Below are 19,819 nucleotides of genomic sequence, written 5' to 3'. Positions count from 1 at the left end.
CTTTCCATCCTGCTCACTGCCAGTCGTGGAACAAACCATGAGAGGCCATTGGACTTCAGTGCAAGGCAGAACAGCCGCAGCTCTAAATTGTACTGCCTTGTGATAGCCCCCTAAAGAGTCATTATGCTAGCTGAGAATTGTCATCACACAGTATGTTCCTGTTACGTCCCATCCCTCTGCCAGCATGGGTACCTGCTCAAAGAGCCATCCATACCAGCTCTGAATTTCTGGCTAGCTGTTCAAGTGAGCATCTTAGCATCTCCACTTGGAGCAGAGGCCAGGAGCTTGGTTCACAGAGCCCAGTGTAATTTCCCTGAATGCCACTGTATAGGTTTAAAGAACACTTAAGCTGAGGATATTAAACCACATAGTCTTTAATGTTTTCTTTTTAACGGGTTGAAGTCGCAATGCGGTGCTGAGTCACCTTAAAATCAGTTCTCTCCTTCCTCCCCCAAAGTCCCAAGAGCTGACAACACCAAGTACCTTACTGGCCTGGAGACTGGACTGCCAAGAAATGAACTATTTTATGTGATGTGATTGCATTAAATAAGTCAATTAAATAAGGAGAGCTTAGTGGAGATTATTTCTGATAAATGGACCTAAGTAAGTATATGTAGTCTGTTTCTCACTTCTGGTTCTGTTTTGCTGATACTTTGGAAAAGTGGGGCACCAGGAAGTCCTTTAGCAAGTGGCAGAGGTTCATTCATTCTCCATGTCCTTGTGACTGACACAGTGAAAGTGTGTGATGTAGCCAACCTCATTATGTACTTCAGCAGCGTATTACGCGCATGATCTCATGCATTTTACAGAAGGAGGCTACAAATACGGAGTGCAAATAGAGCATATGTGAAACATTATTTATTGGCAAGATTTTGTTCCTACAAGGTTTAATAGTGAGCTCTCCGTAATATGCAGGAATATTTCAGTGGGTTTTTGACCATAGTCCCATAATCATCAGTTCTCCAGGCCACCCTGCGCCTGAGAGGTGGCAGAATGTAACTTCAGAAGGGCCCAGCTGTCACCAAGGGGCAGTGTGGAAAGCCACCGTCCTTTCAGTGTGCAGAGAAGGATGCCAGGATGTTTTTCCTCAGTGGTTCTTTTCCCAGCCCTTACTTTCTAGTCAGTGTGCACCCTTTTTTAAAAGACCAGTTGAGCTTTCTTCTGGGAGGCAGTCAACACCTTTCTGAATGGTCAGCTGCAGTGTAATTCTTTAAGAGCCTCACTGAGAGTCCAAGGCACACTTAAAACCTGTGCCATGTGTTACAAAAATGCAGCCTCTCCAGGTCATCAGGCTGCCTGATGGAAGATTAGGTCTGTAGTGTCATTTTAGATCCTAACAACTTCTACAGGATGATTTTGGCTGCAATAGGATCTTTGCTAGCTTTAAAATTAAACTTCAGCTGCTGCCTCTGCTGGAGCCCCAAAGATTTATTTGGAAATGCACTTGTCCTTTTAGCAGTACTACTGATGAAGCTGCTGCTTTTATCCATGATAAATCCATATCCATGATACCTTTTGTTTCCTGTTACTATTTTAATTTGTTTCTCAGGCTTGACTTTCATTATGTCAGTCAGTCCTTGGTTCTTCCAGTGGCTGTTACCTTATCAATAACAAGTTGCTAGACATGAACTTGAGTTTGAGAAGATTTAATGCTACACTTACTAACGAGTGGATTCTGTCGTGTTTCCTTTGTTTTTTCTCCTAGGGGAATCCTGGGAACTTTGTTAGCTCTGCTTATTATTGGATGGTGCAGTTTGTCAGCCTCCAAAATTTTTACCTCTGCATTGGCTATGGAAGGACAGCAGCTTCTCATTGCCTACCCGTGCGCTTTACTCTATGGACTTTTTGCACTGCTAACGGTTTTCTGAGATGTATTTTCTGTTAGCCTTGTTACAGTCTGTTTATGGTTGTTGGAGGGGCAAGGGGTTATTTACTTATTTTTAGATTGCCTAGAGTTGCATTATGTTCCATTAACAAAATTAGATTATATGACTTACCTTTTATTTGCCTAATGGCTGATAATGAAATAAAAAATCAAGCTAACAGGTAGATGACTGCAATAATGGTGTTTTGAAAGTCTTACAGCTTTACGAAAAACATTTGTATTGAGAAGGTAGTAAAAGTGAAAAAATATGAAATAAATGATAATTTTAAAAAAAATTTTCTGAGTGTTAATATATAATACATATACTAGAGAGTAACTGGAAAGCAATAATGTAAATATTTAATAGACCTAGTAAATCAAGTGAAAATACAAATTTATTTGTTTCAAAAAAAAAACAGCTTGCCATCTTACATGATTACTAATTACTACCCAGAATTTATGTGTGTGGGTTTGGGTTTTTTTTAACAGAAGAGTGAGTGGCCCTGCTTTGTGATGTTGAAGAATTGTCCAAGAACAGGTTGCTACAACAGAGGGAGGGAACTAGGAATGTCATCTTGTTTGGCTGGTGTTTTTTTTTTAAGAGGTGTGGCTGTCCAAAACACTATTGTACTGTTTGTAATGTGCAGTAATGTTATATTTTAAAATTGCCACTAAACCACCGCCTGCTGTCACTGCAGAAAAGATGATGTCATAGACAAGTCAAATTACTTACAGGGAAAATGAACACCTTGAAATTTTGCCACAATATTTACAAAGCAAATGCCAATCTAATTATAGTTTTATGTTTATTTTTTCAGCATTTATAACTTTTTTCTTTTCTTCACTGAGGTGCGTCTTCATCATTTTGAATGTTAACTTCTTCATTTCAATAACTTCCCTTGCTTTACTGTTTAGTCATGTGGATTTCCTTTTACCTGTTCCCAAGGGATTTCCAGCAAGCGGTATGCATTGGTGCTGTGCTCCCAATATGGTGTTCTTCAGGGGTCTCTATGCTGCCTGTGAGGATTTAAATCTCTTAGCCATCCTTCTTCGACTTCTTTTAAGCAAGGTTCCTCATTTTTACATAGCTCTCCTTTCTGAAGGTCAGCACGGCCATGGTGATGCTTTTGACCCTGTTATTCCTGTGTGCTTCCTGAATCTAAAAATATTATGGTAACTAGTATAAGCAGTTACTTCCTCGAAAATAAATGTTATTTTGGTCTAAGATCAGTTCAAAACATGTATATTCGGTAACATACTCTTGTTCTGCCTCTCTGGACAGGCCTTCCCAACACCACCTAGCTTTCCTGTATTGTCTCTTGTCTGGGCCATCGTATTTCACTCCCTCACATCATTCCATGAAAGTTTAAATACAAGCCTGGCAAGCTGTTACTTTCAACTTACCAAAGAGAGGATTATAAAATAATCGTAATGAGTAATAGTAATGAGTCACAAACTGATTTTTAATTCATGCTTCCCACCCCGAAGAGTTAAAAAAATCACAAGACTTAAACCTAACTTCAAAGCAAAAGGGGAAAAAAACCTGCACAGTTTTGGAGGGTGAAAGTTTCTAATTAGTCTTTGGTTTCTTGATTTTCATAGCATGCACATGAACGTTCAATTCTGAATGTGCATTCACACACAAAAATGGGCACTTATTTAGCTCCTTTCTGTTATTTCAAATGGTGATATCAGTGTTGGACACAGGCAGTATAGGAGAGGTATAGGAGACAAAGTGCTTGCCTGTCTTCCACTGCACTTCTTGTGTGCCAGATGTACTCAAGGTCACCCTCAGAAACGAGCTTGCAGCATTCTGCTGTAGTCTAAACATTTTACTGTTCTATTGCAACAAAATGCAGGCGAGAATGGAAGTGAACATACTCCGAGTGAGAGGAGACCATAGTGTGGGTCGGAGTACGGAATGACGATAAAGTGGTTATCTGAACAGCAGCGTCTGACAACACGTCAGGTTGCATCCAGAGACCTGCTCTCCTTGGCAAGCCAAGGGCCACATTTGTAGTACCAAGTTTCCACTATTTATCAAAAATCATCTTGCCACACGTCATCTCTAAAAGGTTATAATACAGGCCTTGAATAGTTTAACTGTTGGTAAACTGAATTGAGGATTGAAAGCTGCTGACACATTGAATTGGACACATGCCATGCTTCCTGGTGAAATAGCTCCATTAGCAAAGGGTAATATTTTTCCATTTTTTAGCATGGAAGCCACAGAAAGCTTATATACAAAAGCAGTGAAACTGACTTTTTCATGACTGCATTGTTTATGTCATTTGAGAATGAGACATGACAGCTCTGTCTTGTCTTAGACTTCTCTTGCCACCACATTTATTTCAGGTCCTTGCTAAACAGCCATCTTCACATGTTGGCTTTTTCTGTCCACTGAAAGATCTTAAGTGAATTTTGCAGTAATGTTGAATTACTGACCTTTATTCATATCAATAATGGGTATAAGTGAAGCAAGAATTCAATAAATTGTGTCTGGTTTAAATGTCCTTTTCCTCCCTTACTGTCAGGAGCATACTTAGCGGTCAGGCTGTTGTGGGCTTGTTTATGCCTGGTAGCCAAAAAAATAAATATAAATATATATGATATACATATACATATGTAAAAATAAAAATATACATATATATGATGGGTTGCAAGACACTGGGGCGGCAACAAGTTCTGGGCAGTACATCACCACTTTCTGAGGGCACAATATTAGCAATCTGGTGACCCAGCCTGGGAGCTGATATATATCCTTTCAAAGAAATCAGCAGTTGCAGCATCTGATAAGCCTTATGGAGAATCACTGCACATAATGGCAAAGCTCACAGTGACATGATGCATTTGGTGGTTAATGTATTTTCTGACAGACAACAAAAGGCTACTGGATCAGCCAGTAGTGGGTTACTGCAGCATAATGGCTACAAAAATAAACTGGATAATTAATGTTAACCTGCCTAGATCATTGTAATATGAAATTGATCTCTACCTGTGTTGGCATTACTTATGGATATGTTCCTTTTCAAAATCTTCTCTCTGTCAAAATTTGCCCTTCACCAATTCATTTAGCCTCTTGCATGTTTATTCTAAGTAAACTGCAATGGCACTGTTAGAAGTACCAATTTTGTAGCTGTAGGCCATGACTTGTCTGCTTAAACAGTCTCACCTCCTCAGTGCTCCTGATGGTGCATTCTTAGGTCAGAGCATGCACAAGGGTTGTGTTTTAGTTGTGTTTGCCAAGTGATTTTGAAAGAATAACATCTGAGACAATGCCAATATGTTTGCTGTGATTACCAAGCACATTTATTAGACTTATGGTCTCATCATTAGCTTAAAAATGCCTAGTGACCTTGGTGCTGCATCACTGAACTAGATGAACGATGCAATTCACAGTGATCTGCATACAGTTGCATAATAAAGACCTTGGCCAACACATACCCTCTGCTATGGTAGCATTTTAGTTACAACTGCAAAAAAAGAATCATTACCCTTCTTTTGCCATGATGTTAAGTGCAGCGGTAATGAGTGAAAAGAGGTCACAGAAACACCAAACATGCATAATTGTAAACGTAACAGACCACATGGGAAGCCACCACTTTGCAGAGAACAAGGGGTAGATTTTCAAAGGGACAAAGGCCAGTCCTATCAAAAGCCACTGAGATCTGAGCTCAGGTGTGTATTTCGGTGATTTTCCTGACAGCCTCTTGACAAGCACTCCTGAGCAATCAAAGTGCAGCGAGCCACCAGGCTACCACAGGCAGTCTCCCAGGGGACTAATGACCCACATATAATTCTGGGTAGAGACAGCTGTAGCAATCAAGCATAAGAAGCTATCCCAATGCATGGATGCAAAATGTGATCCCTGGCGACAACATTGTTCCTTTGTTTTATTCTAGTTTATTTAACCTCCATCTCTGGACATTGAGTGGCTGCAGGTTGTCTAGCTCAAGTGCTAACTGCTCCTTATCTCAGCTCTAAATGTACGATATGAAGTTTGACTGGGCTCCGGCTTTGCTCTTCACTAGTAGATTGTTGGTTGCTCTCGTTTCTGACCTTTAGCCCTTCTCCTGACTATGCTCCTTAGCCAATACTTCTTCTTGTTCCTGATTTTTGGTTTCCCGGTTTCTGGTTCCAAGTTCACAGTTTTAGTCATAATCTTAGCCATTTAACAGTCTGCATCCTTGTTGTATTTAACCACGACACTTTGATACTCCACTGACCTTGTAGAAAATAAAACACACAGAGGAAGAAGGAGTGCTAGTGTACAATGTGAAAATATTTCTGAAATAAAATCCTGTCAGCACTTGGCCGTCATTAGTCCTTTTGGTCTACAGCTGACTGTGAAATTAACTGCGGTTAGGATTATACGTCATCTAAACAGTAGAGTTGAGAGAGAAACCTCTAATACGTTTTATGAGTAAAAGTAGTATTTTTAATGCAAATACCTTGTTGAAACCCCAAATACGATCAGGGCCTTAGGAGTGATACAACTGCATATCTCAATGAAAAGGCTCCAGAAAAGAATACCCTAACATTTGAAGAGGCATAAAGTGATGCACTAGATTTTATCTCTCCATTGTAGAACAGTATGATATTCATGCATTACTGTTCAATCGCTCTTCTGAATTGCTAACTGAATGGAGGAAGTACACTGTTGATGCACTGCAGAATGTGAAACAGTTTAGGCAGTTACTCCTTGTGAAAAGTAGTAATGGCACTTGGCTCTTCAGAAGAAGTAGGCGTGATAATGTGATCCACTTTAAAGTGCACTTGTGCATTTTGCTTGGTGAGTCAATTTGCTGGAGGAAGATGATACTAAATGACACTAATAACCACAAAAAGGATGAGTGCAGCATAAATTTGCTTATATTTCAGACATTGTGCACATGGTGCATAGAGATCTGCAGAGTGTTGCAGAGTAGCAGCACTGCGATATATCTCACCTGCATAATGAGTACTGCTGAATAACTGTTGGCACTGCATAGGAAACCCTTTGACTGCGATATGAGCATACCTAATGCTTCCTGCCTTGTAAAAAGGACCACTTCTTAAAAGAGAAATTCACCCTGGAGACACGTGAATTTCTGAGGACAGATACTGAGGTGATATGTTTAACGGAGAACTTTGCAGTTTGCTTCACCACCATTGCTGCCTATATACTTGTATATTCTCTTTCCAGCGCACCAGTCTGATTATTGATTGGGTCCTGCTGCAAAGGAGGAGGCTCAGATCAGTTGCTAAGGTCGGTTGCCAAGAGTACCCTGAAGTGCGGCAAGGATCTCCGCGTAAGTGTCCACCAGAGCCACAACCTGTGTTCGGTGAATAATGTAGAGGTATTTTTGCTAAGATAGATCACACCTATGTTGCTGATGTCTCTCTCCCTGTTGCTCTTGGCCAGAAGATATATGTATGCACAGCAGTTCAGCTCCTGTGCTATGGCTATAGCTTACCAAAAGCTATGGTCCCCAGATGACCACAGCCCTTACAGGTCCTTCATCTGGTTCCACCAGCTGAAATATTACATGTGTGTTACATCATCAAGCAGAATGAAAGACATTTTCCTATTTCAGACTAATTAAAACTGAACTTTCTAACTATTGTAGCAGCTGAATAATCATAGATTCATAAAAAATCAGTGTAGAAAAGAACACTGAGAGGCCATTTAGTCCATCCTCTGCCTCAAAGAAGGATTGACATAATTTCTGACACGATGATATGACAGGGTGACTTTCCTTTAAAACTTTAATCTTTCTCTCAGTAGATCTTTCAAGTGACTATGCTAAAGATCTGCGCCTTTCTTTTAATGGTAGGTGGCATATACTGGACAGTTATGGTTGTTTTGTGTGTGTATATATATACACATATATATATATGTACGTACTGGTAGGGGTGTTAAAGGTACACTAACAATAGACTGTTGGTTATCTGGTTTTGAGTCATTAAGTTACAACAGAGACGATGATGCAAATCAGACTGCTAGAGGACACATACAGAGTCTAGTTTCAGATTTCACACACATGCTGCTGATTGCTGGAAACTCAAAGGCCATACCAGGGAAAGAGTCACTCTATGCATGCCCGGTTTCTCACATTATTTGCTTAAAAATATAGTTCTGGTCACTGTCCGAAAAAGGATGCTGAGCTCGATGGGGCTTTGGTCTGACCAAAGACCATAATTCTTATGTTTATAATTATTATCCTCATCCTCATGATTATTATGTAGTGCCTAATGGCTAATCAAGAATGATACCTGGGCAAGGTACAAGCAGAGAACAGTGCCTCTTTCCCAGAACAGCTTATGCTGGTAAAATATGACTGCTGTAGCAGTACACAATTGATGGCAACATTGCATTAAAACATTGCAAAGCTTTCCCTCTCTATAGCCTGACTGGTGCACCACAGAAAGCATTTTGCTCTGTAATCACTGCAGTATGGTACTAATGAGCTTGTTAGGATTTGTGTGCTTTACTGCACAGTTTGCATACTTTGTGTACTTGGGATACTTTGATGTTTTCTAGCTGTGCCAGTGGTATTTGCATTCTGATTGCTTAACAAAACAATGCTGCACATTTAAGGAAGGTCGTAATGCAAATACAATACATGGCAACAATAATAATATGCTGTGTGCCTACAAATCCCAGTGCGTGCGATGTCATGCATTCAGATGTGAATGAACTGGACAATGTGAAGCTACAGGCATCAGTTTATACATAAATTCTGTATACATGTGTTTACCAACATTTTTTAAACAGCTCAAGGAGTTAAGGGAAGAAGGGTTTGTCTGTAAGAAGAAAGGGATTGTGGTTAACACACTGGATTGAGACTTAGTCCACACAGGTTCAACTCAGGCATTTTGCTGGATTTCCTATGGGACCCTGGCCAGTGATTTGGGCCTTGAATCCCAAAGGTGTTTAGTGACGTATCCCACTGATTTCCTTTAGAGACAGGCATCTTTTAGGATCTGGCCCCGTGACTCCTCAGCAAGGATAACCATACTTTCACATTTCACAAATGTGCCATGAGGAGAGCTTTGCTCCTTAAAGATTACCAGGCACTCAGGAAATGGACCCTCAAGTCAACTCTCACAAAATAGTCTAAGTGAAGTGCCACTTCCCAGACTAGCAAGTTGTCTTTTCACTGGGACACAAGCTCCCCATACGCATGGCTGCCAACTTTTAAACCCGATGGACTGCGTATCAGATGGGATGGCCCTTATCACGAATGACATATTTGCTTTCTAACCTGGTGGAGCCAGATGGGCAGCCTCCGGCCAGCAAGATGCTCTCCTGCCTGCCATGTTCTTCTCCTCCTCTGCCATTTCCCTGTCACTGTGCAACACCTCACTTCTTTCCAGTGGCCACATCTCCCTAGTGTGGGGAAGAAAAAAGAAAGACCTCAGAGACAGAGGCCCTCTCTCTCTACCTTTGATGATCCTTATTAAAACCTCCAGGGAGCAACCTGAAGAGTGGAAAACACAGACTTCCCAAGGCCAAGATGGGTATGAACAAATGTCATAACTCGCATTCCTTGCTTGGGAGTCTTGGTTTTAAACTATGGGGGACATAAACTACAGCAGGACTGGGAAAGGGTTACACAGTTTATTGATACAAGGGATGCATCCTATATGGGGCAGCTGAGAGCACTAGAGGTGTTTATGCCAGATCTAAACCCAGCACTCACACCTGTGTACATTGGCCAGTGTACTGGCAGGCAGGATGAATTGCAGGAAGACTTAGCTGTCTGTCCCACAATAACTACGTGTTAAGAAATGGACTCTACCAAAAATCAATACTGCTGAAATCCAGGCTCCAATTCTGGGCTACCGAGTGACTCTTACCCAGACGTGCAGCATCCCCAACATGTGATGGGTCCTGGTTTCTTGTGGGAAATTCAGTATGTCCTGCAGGTCTCCTGACTTTTCGGTTCACAATCACTGTCCACAGCCATGGTTCCCAGCCATGCAGCGTCAGCCTGGCTGGCAGAACTGGATCCCGCACACTGCTCCCTGTTAGATGGAGTTGGTAAATGGCCCAGGTGACCTCAACAAGGTATTAGTTCAGTAGTTGTGAGCTAACTCAATGAAGGGCTTTATTTTATGAATGGTCTGTAATGTTTTAAGTAATCAAACATCTGTAACTCTGTCAGTCAGTCTGTTTCTGCAGGTAGTAATCCGTTCAATGAGTTCCAGAAATATTTTTGCAGTAAAATCCACTAGTACTTTTATTCTGCAGTCCAGTGTGACAAGACAATGTGCATGGTCAGCAATAACTCTTTACAACAGTTAATCCATCATATGCTGTTGATATTCTGTTTATTACTGACTATTTATAGTAACTTCTTTGCCCTTGATAGGGCATGCTCCATTTTAGCAAATAGATGCATGTGTGGTTTTTTTAACAGATCTGGTGGAAAGTTTTTGTCTGAGATCATTTTTTCTGACAAGTCTGCCTATTTGTTCAAAGCACAGATACAAATCCGTCTGAACAAACAGCAATACAACCTGAGTGCTGGAAATTTGAGGGGGAATTAGGGTTTCAACAGTCATCAAAAATTTTGAAGAACTGGAAAATCTTTCCCTCTCAGTATGTCCTAGAATGTGCTTAACTGGACCACATTTACAAAAAAAAAAAATCACTGGTGGACAGCAATTTTGGTGCAGGCATAGGCACAAGTAGATAAGATGACCAGAAAGAATCAAATGACAAGGTTGGGCTGTTTTCAGTTTCAGGAACACAAAGCTGACTTAAGCTGCTATGTCTCAGATTTCAGTTGACTTGGATCACTGGAAACGCATTGCGTAGCTTTGTATTACTTAGAAGTATGGAGAAGAGGAAATTGTGCTATTTTCTACACTTTTGAAGACACACAAAGAACTGGGTCAATGCCTTAATCACAGGAGTGCTTGTATTATTTTCCTTATCCCTTTTCTCGTGCAGTGGGCATTTTATAAAGTTGCATTCCATTATTAAGTAATTTGAACGGAAATCAAATAGGAAGGAAAAGGAAAGATAAGATTTTCTGTCAGTCCAAAATGTTTCTTTCATACCAATTAATCTGATCCTAGACAAATATTTCTATAACGTCAGAGCAATAAGACTGAATAAACTATTTTCATTATTTTCTTTTTAAGTCAGCTGTTCTTTAGATAAATTTCTAATAAACAGCAAGCAGAGAAAATAATTTTCTACCTCATTTCGATCCTGATCCATCACCCATCAAAGTCAATAGAAATCCTTTCGCTAGATTCACTGGTGTCAGAGTAGAGCTTTTACTGCTCACTACGAAAGCTGAGAACACATACATTCCTGCTAGTGATGGTGGATACCATTTCAACTGTTCATAAATAGTACACCAAACACAGTATAACAGATATCATCACATATCCCAATATTATTAGAACTTTTGCACAAGGAGTCAGTGAACTTTGGGAAACTGCACAAGGGAGGAAAGGAGGTTTGTCTCTCTTTTTTGTTCCGCTTGCTAACCAGTCTGGTGGATAGGCTGGGGCCAGTCCTTAGGATTTTTATACTGGTGATGACTGGTGATACTCTTGTAACCCTGCCGTACCGGGTCATTTTGTTCAGGCACCATTAGGCATGCACAAAGAGATGCTGTGATCAGGATATATTTGGTTTCAATGAATAAAGCAATCGTTTCTTGTCTAATGGACCTACGAGATGTCTAGGGCATTCAGTGAGCTGCTAGGCTATGCATGCTCACTACCCCAAGAAGACATCTGAAAAGTCTCTGCTGCCCAGAGTCTTTCTCACTCTCCAGTTGCTGTCCTCCAGCTCCTTGTGTTTCCCTATAAGATTTTATACCTTTCTATTTTTGTCCTTATGACTTTGCTACAGACTTCCTCACAGCTCTTTCTTGCAACAATGAATTTCCTCAGCCATCTGAACCAAAGTTTTGCAGCTAGGCATTGGGCCATTCAGGTGAACTACTGGGGAGGTAGGTACGCTACAGTTGAAAACACAAGATGCTGCTAGATGCAAAGGAAATTGGATCACTTTTTCACCATTCCCTCTCTTCTTCCACAGTTCTTTATCTCCCCACTCTGTCACTGCACGGCCCTCATCCACTGTCCTCCCTAGGCCCACTGGTCCCCTTCCCCCTACCTCAGCTCCCCCAGAAAGAAGTTCTTGGCAGGGTTCTGCATTATGCCGGGGAGAGATGTGCCAGCAGCAGACCGAGAAGGAAGTAAGCATGCCAGCCACCTCCCATCTCTTCTCTTCCCCACCGCTGGTGGGTGGCACTGGGGAGCCATTTTCATTTTCAATTTCAATGGTCATTTTCACCATCCCAGCTCTGGTGAAAAGGATAGAGTGGACAGGAGTGGAAACAGAGCCAGAAGTTCAGGGAGTCTGGGCAGTAACAAGCATGGCTAGGCTGGGCGCCCAGGTACCAGATCATTTGGCATTGTTCAGTATCATATGCATTTACAGCAGAAATGCTACTATGGTAGCAATGCCTCACTCACTGTATGTTCTTACAGCTCAGTCCTCATTATATGTAAATCAGTGTATTCTGGTAACTCTGGTGAAGCCATACTATCTACACTGCTTCTCAATCCAGCTCATAATTTTTAAGTAAAAGGGAGCACTGAGCATGTAGGCTGACCTCCAAGCTGGTGCAAAATGTACAATTCCATCCACAGGCTCCTGCAGTAAGGGGAATTACTCTTCCCTCCAAATTCAGGAATGATACTAAACACCATTTCTAGTGCTTGAGAAGGGAAACTAGTGCAAAAAAAGATCAGCTTTTACTCTGAGTTACACTGCAGTAAATTTGGAGTCGGGTCAATAACAAATATCAGTTGGTGGATCTTAGGAATACCTGACATGTCTGGCCAACATCATGTTCCTGGGCAACAGCGGGGTTTAGCTTTAAGGACAGAAAAAAGGACAGTTTTCAACTTTCTGTGGAGTGTAAAATAGCTGTGACATGCCTGACAAAGAATAGTTTGTGTTAGCAAAATTGCTTTCACATTTTTAATGAAAAAACTTGAAAGCAGATTCCTTCTGGTTCAGACAGACATTAATCAGTAGAAGCAGGTACTTGTAAATAAATTAACTGATGCCATACCCTCATCTACACCTTTTTCTCTTCACAAGCAGAGAAACCACAATATACCTCAGGGAAAATGGTCTTATTTGGTGTTAGAATCTAAAGAGGTCCTTGGGAAGAAATAAATTCAAATCAGAAGTAAAATAAAATGCTTGTCTCTGATGAAAAGAGGGAGACTGGTTGGTTTGTGATTCTTAGCATCTACAAAATTGAGGTCACTATTGTGAAGGGGATCAGTCAGTTTCTAATCTATTTCTTTAGTGCAGTACTACCAATTCATCAGAAATGTATAGGGGAAAGTCCAACAGAGCTTGAGGCTTGGGCAGAATTCATTATTCAGTACCCAACTTTCTCTTCATGAGATGCATATTTAGTGCAGCAGCTACATTTTTATCCACCAAAGATAGCAAGTCCATATATATCCTTAAGGGAATCATGAAGTATGTCCTAATTTACTTTTAAAGCTATTACTGTAAACTATCAATGCAATGCAAAGATTTACAAGCATAGCAGGTAAAGTCTGCTTACTGATCCCATAAATCACACCTGTAAAATCCCTTCCCCAAGCAATGTTTAATGTACAAAGTACATATATTTAGTCCAAGGAAAAATTAATTATTTAACCTGATGATTTTTGCCATCTTGGTGAATGCCAGCCTTGATTTCTTCCTGTAGGTTTTATTTTCTTCTTCACATGAATCTTAAAATACAGCACATAAGGCAGCAAACAGACACTGCTCCCAGCAGTGTGGGCTCAGAGACTGGCCATTTCATGCTGGGCTACCCCTGGCTGCGTAGTTGCAGGTAGCTCCTCTATGGAAACAATAAAATATTACATTATATGGCTGGAGGAAGTGGATGCAAGAAAGGAGGGAGACTGAGAACACATTTTCATTGCAGTATTCTGTCTGTCTACTGCAGTAGTTTGTATTAGGTATGACTGTGGATGAAAGGATTCCATTGAATGTTCCTTTACTGGTATTGTCTCTCTCCACCCTTTAATAGAGGGCACAAAGATTTCAGTTTTAGTTAAGAAAGGAATTATGATCATTGGCTAATAAGTCAGTCACGCTTCTTGAATAATGGGAGGGTAAGAGGCAAAAGAGGATTTTGGAGAGAGAATAAAACATCCCTCATAAACGTTCAAGACTCTTAGTGTTTCAGTCTGTATTCCCTTTAGGACATAAGGCTCCATGTAGCTAATTCACAGTCTCTGCCTTTCCATCATCACCATGTTTTTCACATGCAAAATGAAAGAATGGATTTGAAGCTTTACTGTACAACCAGAGTTGCTCTTCATGTATGTGCTTATTTTTTGTAGAAAAAATGCAGTTCTGTTAAACTGTTTTAACAATAAGCGTAATAGTCCGCTTAAAAAAAATTAGTTTTCCACATGCATTTCCACTGAATTAAGAAGGGAGAATGTCAGAATCACATCACAGAGTCATAGAAATGTTGTTTGGAAGGGACATCAGAGGAACACGTTGTCCAGCCTCCTCCTCAAAGCGTTACTATCCCCAGCACTGGGTTATGTCAGCCATGGGTTTGTCTAGCCAGGTCTTGAAAACTTCCAAGTGTGTCCACATCATCCATGGGCAACCTGTTCCAGTGCTGCACCATGCTCCTGCTGAAGTTTCTCCTGATGTCCAACCTGAACCTCCCAACCCACGATTCATGGCTATTGCCTCTTGTTGTGCCATCTGCCACAGCTGCGGAGGGTTTGGCTCTGCATTTTTCTGTCTGTCCTTCAGAAAGGTGTAGGCTGCTATTAGGTTGCTCCTTAACCTTCTCTTTGTCAGACTATGCTGCCTCCACCTCTCTTCATGGGGCATGTGCTGTAGGCCTGTGAATACCTCTTCTGTCTTCTAAAATCAAGATAATTCTCAACATTTTGTTGAGAACATTGGCAAAACTGCCCAAACTTGGCTAAAGTAAACATCTGAGATGAGACATAAAGGTTTAACATCAGGGCCTGTACAGTATACTGAAATATCCGAAGAGGTCTAATTTAATGAGTCTAGCCTTACCATGTTTTAGTGAACACTTAAAATTAGATTGTCTGCTTGTCTTACGGGACATGGTCGTACAACACAAAATGTTGTTGGCTGAACAAAAAGCAAGAAAGAAACTATGGCAGATATATAAAATGTTCAGATCAACACAAAAATCAAGCCTCTGTCCCAGGAGGACATTATGAGAAGACTTCAGTTTTATCAGCTTGTAGACAGCATCATGGAAGCCACTGGGAACATGATAGCAATTCTACAACTGTTTAATTTAGCAGACAATAAATGAAGTGTTATTTGGTTCCCGTTACAAGTGGAAGGGGGAAAACTTAAAACGGAGCTTGCTACAAAGTATGCTCTTTCTGTAATTTCACAGCAGGACAACCAGAGACCACTTAAAACCACAAAAGTTCTGGAAAACCTCAGTGCTTCTAAAGCACATATCACTCGCTGGGGCCTTATTATACTGAAGGAAACGTAAAACTGTAAACAGCATATGCTAAGCTTCTGTATTGTACAACAAATTCTGTGTTGTGTATAGTCTTCTGTTTCAGAAAACGGCTGTAAGTAGTTCAGCTGTAATCAGCAAGGTATAAAATTCCTGCAGATTCCAAAAATGATGAACCCAACCCAAAAGTTGCCTGTACTCAAGACAAGGTGTTCCATGGGGTCTTTCACATTACAACTGGAACTTTAACACATACAAAAATCAGACACGTGCTTGAGTTTCGACAATGAAGCTTGCACATTCAAAACTTACATACTCCAAATTTCCATATAACCCTGGTGAGGCTATCTAAGCAACTGTAGTCATAAACAAAAGACTGGTAAACATTAATTCTGATCCAGTAAGTATATAAGTATTTTGCACAAAATATATTGGAAGAGATCAAGAGACTTCCACGTGATATAATTTCTTATTACGCTATGGGAGACGTGGGTCTAATCCAGGTGAGGAACAGAACTGCCTCTCAGTTTCCCCCTCCCATATAACCATTACAGGATTGAGTAAATATGTGGCATTACTAATCCCATGCTAATACTCTGAGCACGGGTAAGTGACAAGTGGTTTTGGCAGCTAACAACCATACTGAATACTGAATTCGGCTTAGCATAAGGAACCAAATGTTTCTCAGCATTTAGGAACGGCTTGTTTAGCTTGCTGGCTTTCATGAGTCTATTTATTGTGAGCATAGATGCCTAACTCTGAATATGGATTCTGCTAAAAGTTAAATACCACAGCTATTATGATTAGTCCACCCCCTTCATGTATTCCCTCACCAGTTTTAGGGAAAACACTTTATGTACCCCCAATTACCACAGAAAAAAGTCAGACACACATATGATCAGAGCAATAATGGATTTCTTTTCCTTCTCCAAGCAGGATCAACAGAAGGCCGCCCAATAGGTACCCCTAAACAGCTAGTTAAATTATACACTTCTGCTTATATTCCCTTTTTCTCCCTTTTTTGCTTCCCAAGTTCTTCCTTTTACCACTCTCATCCACTCCCAAATAAACAATCTGTCCCTATTTACTCTTTCCTGTTGTCCCTAATTTTGGTACTTTATACCTCTTCAGTATTTGTGATATCGTTGCACTGGTAAATGCCAGTTAAATGGCATTTAATGGTTAAATGGCCTCAAGTTGTGCCAGGGCAGGTTTAGATTGGATATCAGGAAAAATGTCTTTACTGAAAGAGTGGTTAAACATTGGAAGAGGCTGCCCAGGGAAGTGGTGGAGTCCCCATCCCTGGAGGTATTTAAAAGACGTGTAGATGAGGCGCTTAGGGACATGGTTTAGTGGGCATGGTGGTGTTGGGTCGACGGTTGGACTCGATGATCTTAGAGGTCTTTTCCAACCTTAATGATTCTATGATTCTATGATTCTATGGCAATTTCTACCTCCATCAGCAATTCCTTTAAGCTAGTGACCCTCTTTTGTTATCAACAATATTTCTCATTTCTACTACTTCTTATGTTGCTATCTTGTTAGTGTAGCCACAAGTCAGGGTTAGATGTCTGCATATATATTACCCCCTTTTTGCTCTCCGTAGTATCTTATAAATTCTCATGTTATTTTATTAGTGTAGCTGCATGCCAGGGCTGGCCACCCTAACAAGAGTGCTAGGCTTGTCTGTGTTGTGAATCTAGTACATTTCACATACATTCCTTACTGCAGTGGAAGATTAATTCCTGTTACACAAGCAGTACTCTGGGAGTGCTCAGATAACATCTCTTGTTGCTGGTTAGCACACCAGGAATATTGCCTCCTTTGTACTAATTTTTAGATGTGAGATGTTGGTGCACACACCTTCAGAAAGTTTCTGATGGAGACAGGAAGGTTGTATCACCGCAAGCTGCTGTGATACATTGAAATGAAGTTAAAGTTACTTTAAGCTGATTTTCCATATTAATTCATATATAGCAGAAGATCATATTCAAAGGCCCATTGACTTTGCTTCTAAGTCTCTTCCGGATTTGCCCAGATTGACAAAAAAGCTCTGAGGTTAGCCTAGGGAGTTAAAAAGAAATTAACCGAGACCTGTATTTGGCTGCAAATAATCAGTTTCTTGTTTCTTTTTTAATTATTATTATTTTAATAATAATAGAAAAATATTAGCAGCTGTCTCTGTCATCATTGAACTGTCTCTGCTTGGAAAACTACTGCTGCTGACTTTGGCTCCTCACAATTGCCTGTATGCTTGCATTCGTTCAAGCCTTGGGACTCTGTCACCCTAAAATGTCTCCCCTGAATGCTGGAATGCCCTTCAGAAATCAGTCCTGATGCCTAGCTCCATGAGGAGGACTCCACCTAAATTACATGGATCACTGGTAGAATACAGATATCTCTATCATACATATACATATATTTTTCGGTAGCAGATGACTCATGTAAATGGCTTGAATTATTCCATGTGCATTCAGCTAATTCAGCCCAGATGGTGAATTCTTAAGAGTCTTGTCTTCAAGGACGGAGAGCTTCTGAACAGATTGTACATGACAATGGAAATCAATTCATGTTCAAAGAGTCTCTATTATTTGTCAAAAGAAATTATATCAAACATGTCACATCAGCTTTTTACTGTCCTGCCACAAACGAGTTGACTGAAAGATCTACCCAGACATTTCAAGCAAGCTCTACCAGTGGTAAAGCTCTCCTGGAGATAGCTTGTACTACCTTGTGGTTTGAGCTGTCTCTCTTCTCCTGTAGAAAAGCAGTAGATAATTAGACAAATTATGTCTCAGAAGTGTTTTTATAGAACATAATTTAAGGGTTTTAACATCTGATTAGCAGAGTGAGCAGCAATGTGTTCAACTAGCTGAACAACTGCAGGAAACTGAGTATTGTAATTTACTGGTCCACTCTCTTGTATACTTTTGTCATGCAGAAGGTACATAAAATATGTGGTTATGTTATTTGGATACTTTCTTTTTTGTAAAACAAAAAATTCCGTGTTTCTATTCTTTGTACAGTATATCAAGTATGCTAAGGTATGTATTGCTATTGTAAGTAACATTGGTTGATGAATCTACTGTGAATATATTATGTGAAAAATTTATTAGGGTTTTTTTTTGCTCATGATTGAGCTTCTAAATTGTTCAGTCTGACCCCTAATATATGTGACTTCAAAGCGACAACTCATATGCTTAGATTTTGACATACTTTTGCTGAACTGCAGTTTTCTGTGACTACATCATTCATGATGAGTGTAAAAATCATAATAACATCATGAATGAGTGAGTGAATGAACAAATGAATGAATGGTACTGTTCCAGTAAATTAAAAATATACAGTGCCTCTCATTATGTCTACATGCCCTCTTGAAGGACACCGACTTTTATGGATAAAAATTTGAGCACAGACTTAGCCAAACTGAATAAAGCAGTTGCGGGGGGGCGGAATTGTGAATGCTTTTTTGTTGTATTTGATTGTCTCCAATAGAAAAATCTGGTGACATTTTATAGATGACATGATAGATCTCTTGACTGAAACAAATGTAAGATGAACTTTCCTCTGAAGATGAACCTATGACCAAAGATCTTCAGTAGCAGAAGAGGAGCCTGAATGCTCTGATGAACTAGGTCTGCTTGTTTTGAGGCGAGTCTAGCAGATTTACATTTATTCCTCAGGATCTGCATCATCTTGAGAAACTGGGGCCACTGAAACCAGCCAAATTGTCTGAGACCTGCTGAACTATCAAAAAACAATAGTAAAAAAATGCAGTATCTTTTAATCTTGAATTTTCCAGCTCAGCATTCAGTATTTTTTAGTAAAAATATTAGTTAGAAAATTTATAATTAAAATAGTCATTTAAACCATCAATCTTGCCATTGTTTATATGACTATGGACATTAGCTGAACCTGTCTGGACATTACTTTAGTTGCTGAACCATAGTGTTTAATGGGGAAGGGAAGGGATTCCACTGACTGACTAGAGGGAGAATGGATGTAACATATACTGTTCTAAGAGCTTATCTGAAATTGTCATGCAGTGTATTTTAACATTAACTGTATAAATACAGTTCAGTAAATGGTGTATGCACAAAAGTAGAGTTTTACTGATTATAAGTTATGAATTGAAGTACCTGCATTTATGATGATTCCAATATTATATATTGCATCACTTATAGTAAAAATGGAAAGGAAGCATCTAACCCTGAGACATCAAACTACTTTAATTAAAAGTAAATAAAACCACAGTTATACATGATTTAATTCTTTCAGGCAGTCAAAAGCTCCATCCAACTGTAGCACTATACCATCACTAAAACAAGATACCGAGAGGCATTAAGTCATGACACACTCCTCTGCAAAGACCTCTTCATGCTGGCACTTCCTGCAACGGGAGGGCACGGGATAAAGAGCTTGCTCA

At 40.1% G+C, this 19,819-nt stretch overlaps 1 protein-coding gene across 4 annotated transcripts in view; it reads left to right on the top strand.

Moving 5' to 3' along the window:
- Positions 1-19,619, top strand: part of YIPF7 (Yip1 domain family member 7) — a 33,200-nt gene extending 13,581 nt beyond the window's left edge. The window contains exons 5-7 of one of the 4 annotated variants that reach the window (XM_076336190.1): positions 7,050-7,155; positions 7,629-7,676; positions 18,912-19,619. In XM_076336190.1, coding sequence (XP_076192305.1) covers positions 7,050-7,155; positions 7,629-7,676; positions 18,912-18,952 — 195 coding nt within the window. In that variant the 3' untranslated portion in view covers positions 18,953-19,619. Of the gene's footprint in view, positions 1-1,705; positions 3,107-7,049; positions 7,156-7,628; positions 7,798-18,911 lie in introns of those variants that run through there. The other 3 variants (XM_076336188.1, XM_076336189.1, XM_076336187.1) reach the window with 3 other exon arrangements.
- Positions 19,620-19,819: the final 200 nt, after the last annotated feature.

The sequence above is a fragment of the Aptenodytes patagonicus genome, chromosome 4 (genome assembly GCF_965638725.1).
Source record: "Aptenodytes patagonicus chromosome 4, bAptPat1.pri.cur, whole genome shotgun sequence".
Taxonomy (NCBI): Eukaryota; Metazoa; Chordata; class Aves; order Sphenisciformes; family Spheniscidae; genus Aptenodytes; species Aptenodytes patagonicus.
This window is presented reverse-complemented; position numbering and strand designations above follow the sequence as displayed.